Source organism: Ruditapes philippinarum, unplaced genomic scaffold (genome assembly GCF_026571515.1).
Source record: "Ruditapes philippinarum isolate M1 unplaced genomic scaffold, ASM2657151v2 ctg1303_1_1_1_1, whole genome shotgun sequence".
In the NCBI taxonomy this organism is placed as follows: Eukaryota; Metazoa; Mollusca; class Bivalvia; order Venerida; family Veneridae; genus Ruditapes; species Ruditapes philippinarum.
This window is the reverse complement of record NW_026851680.1, coordinates 27387-37835: the sequence shown is the minus strand read 5'-3', so window position 1 is coordinate 37835 and position 10449 is coordinate 27387. Positions and strand designations below refer to the sequence as shown.

At 33.7% G+C, this 10449-nt stretch overlaps 1 protein-coding gene across 1 annotated transcript; it reads left to right on the top strand.

Moving 5' to 3' along the window:
* The first annotated feature begins 928 nt into the window (after positions 1-928).
* On the top strand, positions 929-7568 carry LOC132736572 (T-cell-specific guanine nucleotide triphosphate-binding protein 2-like). Its single transcript, XM_060723728.1, has 2 exons — positions 929-1046; positions 6323-7568. Exon 2 carries the CDS (start codon positions 6345-6347, stop codon positions 7566-7568), a length of 1224 nt encoding a protein of 407 aa, XP_060579711.1. The 5' UTR covers positions 929-1046; positions 6323-6344.
* Positions 7569-10449: the final 2881 nt, after the last annotated feature.

The window sequence follows — 10449 nt, the reverse complement described above, 5'->3', positions numbered from 1 at the left end:
TTTGGTAATAACTCCATAATTATAGTTTATAGGTTTTCAATTTAGTTTTGCACAAACTGTCTATTGTTTTTCGGTATTCGTTTTTCCCGTATAGTTTTTCCAGCCCCATTATTGAAAATTCATTAACTGTGTGGTAGTTCGTGTAAAAATGCGCCGCTAACGGATCGTTGTACTTTGTCCGTATTCTGGATAAATTGGGAATTTGTCTTTGGTACAACGTATCCCCTGTTTCACCAACATAAATATAACGTTCGCAACGCTTACAATAGACTGCATACAATACATTGTACGAGGCCCCGTTCACACCAACAGATGTGTCTGATTCAATGACGTATGGACAAACCGCACACTTTTTAGATCTGCAAGGAGCGCAGGAATTCGGCTGTTGAAAGAATAATTTGTTGTGTTTTATATATAATTTTACATTGAGAGTAATCCCCGACTTTACCTTTTCAAATATATCACAATTGTTTTGTTTGTTGAAACCAAGGTCTGCTAAAAAGGTTTTTACAGTCTTTTATATTTTTTCAAAGCTTTCGTCAAAGCTGTTTGCATTAAATAAAAGATAAAAGATAAAACGCTCACAAGCAGTTTGCCAGATGCTCGAAATACATAACTTTATTCAACTCTTTCAATAAATTCAGTATTGAAATTACACTCATTCAATATTTTCAAAGCTTTCGTCAAAGCTGTTTGCATTAAATAAAAGATAAAACGTTCACAAGCAGTTTGCCAGATGCTCGAAATACATAACTTTATTCAACTCTTTCAATAAATTCAGTATTGAAATTACACTCATTCAATATTTTCTATAAATGCCTTATTGTTTGTTCATTCAGTTTATGGATATGGTATGTTAGACAAAAATCATTTTGTACTGACACTTAAATTGAATAGGAAAGTGCGTATCAATACATTGCCAGATACTCTTTGTATATAAATATATTTATTCATATGTAACCAACTAAGCAACCAGAGTGTTTATTTTGACTTCAAACATTAAACTTAAACCTTAGAAATAGGAGCAATAATATTAAAAGCAAGAGGTAAGCGTTTATATATTCCTCTCGGAAATTAACATTTTAATGAAGAGTTTTATAACTTCTATTTAACATGATATGATATTATGTTTATTTAACAGCAGATTATTCCTGGAAAAAGGAATAAAAACGTTGTTTCTTGTAAATGAGTAAAAATACACACAATAGACAAAAAAGTTACAACTAAATATAATGATATATTTGATTTCATAATTTTTCCTCAATTTGTCATTCGTGTCATAGGCTTTTCAAATGTCGCTAAAAGTAAACAAAATTATAAACTGGTGTTACGACTAATTGCTTACTTATTTCACGGTTTTAAATAATGATTTTTTTCAAAGCATTTTTTTCTTAGTCATTCAAGTGTTTTGATCCTCCCATAACTGGATTCGATAATCCACTGATTTAAATTTATTTATACAAACACGAATTTAGGCACACGCATTATTTTATTTGGAGACCATAGGTCGCTTGTCATTGAAATGCACGTACGTTTCACATTGAAGGTTCCATGATAACCGCCGTATGGATATATCTGCGAATGTTTCAAAATTCAAAATTTTACAAATTAATTTTAAATTTTGAATACTACTTAAGCAAGTGCTTGGGCTGGGGGGTGGGGGGTTAAATGTTGAATACTACTTAAGCAGGTGCTTGGGCTGGGGGGGGGGGGCGTCTGGGCGTTTGATTGCACTTTACAGTGCCGTTCATGAACAGGCTCAATCAGACCAGACCTGCAGCATTTACAATTTTGTCGTCTTAGGCGTTCTTTAGCGACTCCGTTCAGTTCCATTTCAGGAAACAATAACATTACATATTTGTTCAATAATGTTAACCAGTTAGTTACTTATTAAAATGAAATAATTTATATTTTTAAAGATTGATATAGCAAATGTCAGCCCCTCATGAAAACCAATATTTGCCGAAGTTATTTTATCCTCCCATTGAAAATATGTACAATTAAGCAACTGAGGTCTAACTTTTTTGTTTGTCCGATTTCACATCAATTCTACCAGTTTTTATTATTATCCGGCTATAATTTTTAAACAACTATAAGAATAGCTTTGTCAAACTATAAGCAAGATTGTCTCTCTGCAATTGAGGTCCACTAGACAATATTAAGCTCACAGTATCACATGTTTTACCCTTCATGGTTTAAGTGAACACTTTTTAAGCCTTTTAAGATTTTACAATGTCTATATAGGAAAATCAGTAACCACCCTGGACTGAGTCAATTTGATCCCTATGGATTTAATTTGTATGCAATTAAAAGAGACCTACAAGAAGATGTTTCATGCCAAATATTTTGGCTACTGACTATGTGGAGATTTTTTTAGATCGTTCTTTTTTGCCGCAACGGCAACCAGAGATTTGCATGCAATTTGTATGTAAAAAGCTTCAGACCAGGAGCATTCCAGGCACGACGGACGCAGAGTTATAGCAAAAGCTCACCTCAGAGCACATTATGCTCAGATGAGCTAAAATTTGTACAATGTTAATAATACGTGTTCTGATTGTTCACATTCAGTACATATAGATTTGGTATTCATATTTTAAACGAAGACCTTTTTGTACATAGGAGATATAGACCGAAAACTGCCCAATATTTAGATTTCATGCGCGTACATCCAATGAAACAAATCAGGTATGAATGAAAGCTAAATGTATGTTCATGTTTTAAAACACGAATCAAAGGACAACAGCAACAACACAAACAAAAAAAACAACAAAATAAAAGGCAAAAAAACCCAACAAAAAACAAACCCAAACACTCAAAACATCCCCCCTCCCCCCAAAAAAAGCCGCCAAAAACAATACAAAAAAAAACAACAACAAAAAATACAACAAAACAAACAAAAAACTGATAAACAGACCAAACAAAGAAAAGTCAGGCAAGAAATTAAACATTAATTTTAAAAATACAGTACGTTCTGAAAAAAACAGTAATGAAGTTATGGTAGTAATTTAATGACATTAATTTATATTGTATAGACATGAATAAGGGCAAAGTTCATTGCTTTTCAATACGTATCAAAGCCTTGTAAAATAGCCTTTGTATATCTTTGTTGATATGTAACCAACTTAGCAAACAGCATGTTTGTTTTGACTTCAAACATTAGATCTTAAACCTTGAAGAGAGGAGCAATAATATTTAAAGCAAGAGGTAAGTGTTAAAATAAGTGTCTTTGAAACAAATTTTGATTTGACATATATATTTTTTTTAGATATTAACTTTTATGCTTTAATTTTTGGAAATATGTCTTTCTTTTAATTCATGAAAATGACACAATGTAATAAGGTTGTGTTCTTGTGAATGTGTTTCTATAGCATTTTATCAAAAACAATCATTTTAGCAAAACAACCAACAAGAAAACGCCCGAAAACACACGAATAAATAATAAATAGATACATGATAATTTATAAGTACAATGTTGAATGACCCCCTCCCCTAAAAAAAAACCCCCAAAAAACAAACAAAAAACAAACAAAAAACAAACAAACAACAACAGCAACAAAAAAAAATAGGATTGCATATTTTATAACTTTTCTACAATTTGAATATCTCTAATCTAACAAATACACAAATTAAAGTAAATAAATCCGCTCGTGCAATTCCGTGTATTAGACCGTTAACATGCCGCTATTAGTGAAAGAATGTAACGCTTTCTTATTTCAACATTTTAAATAATAATACTTTGCTCAGTTTTATAATGAGGTTTTATAACTTGAAATGAAATTGACACGACGATGACGATTCCTGTTGGTCATAATTAAAAACATAAGTTTAGATCTTTTATCATTTGTTTATTTTTATTGAAATACATCAAGTAATATATACTATATTTAGGTAAAAGTGGTATATTTCGTAATTTTATTTATTTTGCCATAACAGGAACAACCGGATACGTGACCATTTTCACTAACTAGATTATGTATCATATGAAAATGTTTCAAGTAGCTAAAACTACTGATAGTAGTAAATTGATTTGACATTGACTAGAAAATAATTAGAATAAGATACTCATGTTTTTCAAAGATTTCACATTCATTATGTACATGTTGACAAAAAAATGGCGACAAAAAACAGGTGCAGACTGATGATAATTATTATGTTTCACAACGAAGTGTAGATTTTATCATGCGTTGATATTCATTAAAATACAAATTGTTAATTAATAAAAATGATATATTTTATTAACCTATGAGAGATATGCTTCGTAACTTAATCTAGTTTACTAGTAAGGAAAATAGGAATTTGATTACTTACTAAACTGTTGCATGCACCAAGGTTCTCATATCAAGTGATATGAGTTTTGGCATCTTTATTGTTTGTACGTTGATAAAATCAAACATAGGAAACATGATATCTTTTAAACTATCAGTTTAAAAGTATCTTTTTAAATAAATAATTTTTTCAATGTCAATAGAAACAAGAGGGCCATGATGGCCCTGAAGTCGCTCACCTGTATATAGGCCCCCCGGAGCGGGGCCAGTTTAAACCCAAGGGCTTTTATTTGAGCAAACTTGGTAGACACCCGTTAGAAGATATTTCATGCTTAACATCTAAGGTCTAGCTGGTCATTTTTTTTTCTTTACACATATAGTTAAAAACAATGACACACCTGGGGCAGGGCCAGTTTTGACCCAAGGGCTTTTATTTGAACATTCTTTGTAGACACTTATTAGAAAAAATGTTTCATGCTTAATATCTAAACTCTAGCTATTTGGGTTTTTGGGTTTTTTTCAAAGAAGATTTTTAAGTTTTTGCTATACACATATAAGGAAAATCAATGTCAGACGGGGCGGGGCCAATTTTGACCCCAGGGCTTTTATTAGAACAAACTTTGTAGACACACACTAGAAGATGCTTCGTGCTTAATATCTAAACTCTAGCTATTTGAGCTTTTTCAAAGAAGATTTTTTAAAGTTTTTGTATAACACATATAAGGAAAAGGAATGACCCCGGGGCGGGGCCAATTTTGACCCCAGGGATTTTATTTGAACCAACTTGGTAGACACTCACTAGAAGTTGTTTCATGCTTAGTGTCTAAACTCTAGCTATTTGGTTTTTTTCAATGAAGATTTTTTAAGTTTTTGCTATACACATATAAGGAAAATCAATGACCCCCGGGGCGGGTCCAATTTTGACCCCAGGGCTTTTATTTGATCAAACTTAGTAGACATCCATTAGAACATGTTTCATGCTAAATATCTTAGCTCTAGCTCTTTGGGTTCTTTAAAAGAAGAATTTTTTAAGTTTTTACTATATGCATATTGGGAAAATCAATGACCCCCTGGGGCGGGGCCAATTTTAACCCAAGGGCTTTTATTTGAACAAACTTGGTAGACACCCATTAGAAGATGTTTCATGCTAGATATCTTAGCTCTAGCTCTTTGGATTCTTTAAAAGAACTTTTTTAAAGTTTTTACTATATGCATATAGGGAAAATCAATGACCCCTGGGGCGGGGCCAATTTTGACCTCAGGGCTTTTATTTGAACAAAATTCGTAGACATCCATTAGAACATGTTTCATGCCAAATATCTAAGCTCAAGCTCTTTGGGGTTTTTAGAAGAAGATTTTTTAAGTTTTTACTATATGCATATAGGGAAATTCAATGACACCCTGGGGCGGGGCCAATTTTGACCCCAGGGCTTTTATTTGAACAAACTTGGTAGACACTCATTAGAAGATGTTTCATGCTTAATATCTTAGCTCTAGCTCTTTGGGTTCTTTAAAAGAAGATTTTCTTAAGTTTTTACTATATGCATATAGGGAAAATCAATGACCCCCTGGGGCGGGGCCAATTTTGACTCCAGGGCTTTCATTTGAACAATCTTGGTATACACTCACTAGAAGATGTTTCATGCCAAATATCTAAGCTCTAGCTCTTTGGGTTTTTTAGAAGAAGATGTTAAAAGTTTTTTCTTTTGGTTGCCATGGCCAGAGTTCTGCATGGAATGGAATTCTTTGAACAACTTTGTTAAGGCTTCACACAAGGAATATCCTTCTGAAGTTTCATTAAGATCTGCCTTATGGTTTCAGAGGAGATGTCGTTTGAAAAGTGTGAACGGACAACGGACGACGTACGACGGACGACGGACGAAGAGTGATCCTAATAGCTCACCCTGAGCATATGCTCAGGTGAGCTAAAAATGTCAGTACAAACAGACTCGTAGATTGGATGTATTTTTTTTAATTCTAAATAATTTGTACTAAACCAATCTTGCTGAAACCGATTGTACCGTGATTAACAGGGTCGTAATTGTTATATATTTCAGTGCCATTTAAAACCAAATTTAAATGATGGCTAGCAGAATAAAGGGTGAATGTGACAACGAAGTTACTGAACAAGAAGAGTTACTCAGTGACGTGTTCAAAAAGAATGGTATTGAAGGTATACAAACATATATGAAAGAAGGATTAAATAAATGGCGTGAAACTGAATTGCATATTGCAGTTGCTGGAAAATCAGGATCTGGAAAATCGACTTTTATCAATGTCATTCGGGGACTTAAATCGGGAGAAGTGGGTGCCGCTGATACTAATGTGGAAGAATGCACGATGAAATGCCAGTCTTACACCCATCCTAAAAACGAAAACATAGTATTTTGGGATTTACCTGGAGTTGGAACGAAGGAATTTAACCGGGAAAATTATAAAGAAGAAGTCAAACTAGCAAAATATGACTTTTTCCTTATATTTTCATCAGAGCGATTTATGGAAAATGATGCATGGCTGGCAAACGAAGTAAAACAGATGGGTAAAAAGTTTTACTTTGTACGAACCAAAGTAGACGATGCAATTACCAATGAGCCAAAAAGTAGGAAAGAACCGCGTGGTAGAGATGTAATCTTGGAAACAATACGGAAGAACTGTTTAAAGCACCTCAAAGAGTTTGATTTATCTGAAAGTTTCGTTTACTTGATCGACAACTTTAAAACTGAAGACTTTGACTTCATTAAGCTACAATCAAAACTAATCGAGGATTCACCACAACTTACACGACAGGCCATAGTTTTTTCAATTATTAGTAAAACCGACGATATGATGTTGAAGAAGAAGAAGGAACTCGAAAAAAGAATTCCAAACATTTCACTGATATCTGCAGTGACTAGCGCGATTCCAGTTCCAGTGATTAACGCGGCTGTGGATCTTGTTTTAATGCTGGAAGAAGTCAACTTTTACAGAGACCAGTTCGGTTTAACCCAAGATGCAATCAACAGAAGTGCACAAATGCTAGGAATGAGCGAAGAAGAGCTGAGAATGGATCTTAAAATGAAAGAAATACTCATAGATTACACAGTGAAAGGATTAATGACTGTCTGTCAAGCAATTGTCATAACGGAAGCAGTGGAAGAAGTTGCAAAATTCATGATACCTATTCTAGGCAGCGCTGCAGCTGGGGCGATTTCATACAAATCAACTCACTACTGGCTGACAAAAATTCTTGAAGGGTTGTACCAAGACGCTTTGGAAATCAACAAAAAACTGAGTGATCATTCAGTGAAATCATCGTCGGTTTAAAGATCATATAAAGAAAAGGGTCAACAATAATTGGTGCGAGTATATCTCAGTGAGAATTTGGTCTTAGGAGATGTAAGACAATATTGATCCAAGATGTTTTAGTATTTAATAAACTTTTTTGAACCTTTTCAAAATAATTTTATAAGTCATTACATTTGTTTTAAAGTAATCATCAACACTATGTTTTATGAAAGGAAAACCACATCGCTGAAAATCACATTGTTGAATCGTAGCGACTGTTCATTTGTTTTGTCAAGAGAAAAAATGCAGCTACATTTGTTTAAGAAGTTACGTTTCTACATTTTAACTGTTTACAATGTTTAGTTTGTGCATCTAGTTTCACATGACTGATTTAAAACTATTCCAGCAAAGAAAGACATTGTCGAATTTTATTAAATTTAGGGGCAATTTGGAAAGGAATTGGTTCTCATGTGCTTACTCAGTGTTTTAAAAGGTTACCAAACGGACATTGTTGATTTATTATAAATAATGTTGTTGTGGAGAGGATTTGGATAGGAATCAGTTTCGAATGCTTATCTTAAAAAGGAGTATGAAATGCTATGGACTTTATTTAGACGTGATGTTTTATCTTTAGCAATTGAAATCATTTTTATGCATAATCTTCTATGAATATTCACATATCGTAACTTTTGTCCTTGTTTTCGAGGTCTTTCGGATAACATACATTTATATTATGTCTAGCTGTACTATAGATAGCGAGACTGTTGTGTGGAAATATCATGGCCTGGGGCAACATCGAGGGTTTTTCTCAACAGAAAATGATCTAGGCCGTAAGGTCAATAACATTTTGTGTAGGGAAAACTCGAGATGCCGCTCCAGGCCATGATACTTCTATAGGACCGTAGAGGTCGATATATTATAATATTTTATCGCATGATGAATAGAAATGACAATGTGATAAGACATAAAATTTTAATTTATATGTTGCTTCTCTGAATGAAATACCCCAAAGAATGCCTCCTAGCACCAAATAGCATTCAGGAAAATGGGTTAAAAGGTTTTTAAACAAGTACGTTCATGCACCAGTGAAACAGTCTATTGTTTTTGTCTTCGGTCACAGTTATTTATGAGCCGAATGAACTTATTTTACGGTGCTTTATCTGACATAACGCACACTTCTTTTACAGAAGTGTTCTTTATCTAAGATAACATCCTATGCGTTATTGTCAATAAAGCATATTACTGGCGTATAAAAGTTGAGGAACTTCAAAGAAAAATCACCGCATCATGCGATAATAATATGATATCGGACTATTTTACCCAATTAATTTCTGATGCAGCATTTATAAATTATGTTAGTGATTGTGATTATGAATAAAACACGAATTTTGTCTAACATTTCAAAAAACAATATTTTACAATTCTTTTTTTGGGGATTTACATCGTTGTTTATTGACTAACATCGCATGACTTGCGAATTTCTCACATTCAAAATGCCTTGCATGTATTAAAGGATATAATGTCACGCCGGCGGAGAGAGGCTGCGAGTCCTCTGGAACAATTATTTTTCTCAAATTACGTTACATAGAAAAATTTGTCTTCACATGTTTATCAGTACTTGGAGTTAATGTTTTAATTCTAACTCATTTATCATGGGGAAAATATTTCTGAAATGATTCTGGGTACTACAGCTCCTGGAAAGAATCTTCTGTAAGACATTGCATGTGGCGTCTGTAGAGCGAACAATACAATTAACAAAGTTTAAGGAAAATCTGGAGTATTTATAGGAAAGGGTCACATAACCTTTCAAACAATAACGTGACTTCATATATTGACATCACTGAATACCCAAATGGATTATGTGATTTGTTTGATGGCATCACATTGTATCTATCTTTACTCATAAAATTCAGAACATATTCTAGGTCTGGATCTGGAATCTTAATCAGAAACAACTAATAATGGGTGAATTACAAGACATGGCACAAGTTTCATGAATTATTTTATAAAGAAGTTAAGCTTACCAAATATCTTTCCAGGGCAACACTAAATTATTAATACAGTTAAACTTCGTTTGCTCGAACTCGGATCGCTCGCATACCTCCCTTCGCTCGAACTCATCGCCCAGTCCCGGCAAAATGCCTATATAATACATTTTGTTCTACCTCGGATCGATCGAACACCGATTGCTCGAACTCTTGAACCTGATCTCTGGTCCCTTCGGCAGAAATATAGTGAAAATCACACCTTTTCGGTCGAACACAAAAAGACAAGTCGATATGTCCTTAATAAATGACAGTCGGCGACACATGTGTTAACACCTCGTGATCGTGACAAAGGTAATTAATGTTTATTGATACAAAATAAGAGGTGTTGTAACCAATTTGCTTGTTATGGTAATATTGTTGATTTGCCGATTATGGTAACGATAAAAAGAAAATAACTCGTGAAATAAGTAAATATGCAACAGTCAATAAAGAATGACGTTTACCCGGACGGCTTTAATTACAACCGTGGTTCAAGTGGCGTGAATTGTAACAGTGTTATCTATTTATAGAATGATACGTGTACGTGTGTTTATCATTCAACCGATGTAAACTAGATAACCTTTAGGCCTATGATCAACGTAATAATAGTTCAACCTCGGTTGGCTCGAACAACCGATCTCTCCAGGCCCTCCGAGTTCATGGGAACGAAGTTTGACTTTATATAAAACAGGAGTCCAGGTATAGAAGCTGAAAAAAATTTACATGTATCCTAAGAAACAAAATCGTAGCTGATGATAGATCGAATGACATGTACATGCATTATGCCGACTTGTGGACGATTGATTGTCGTAACTAATAAATGAATTTTTTAAAATGTTCAACATTGAAGAACTCATGGTCGTTCACTAACGCTCGCTTTCTTCAATCTATCA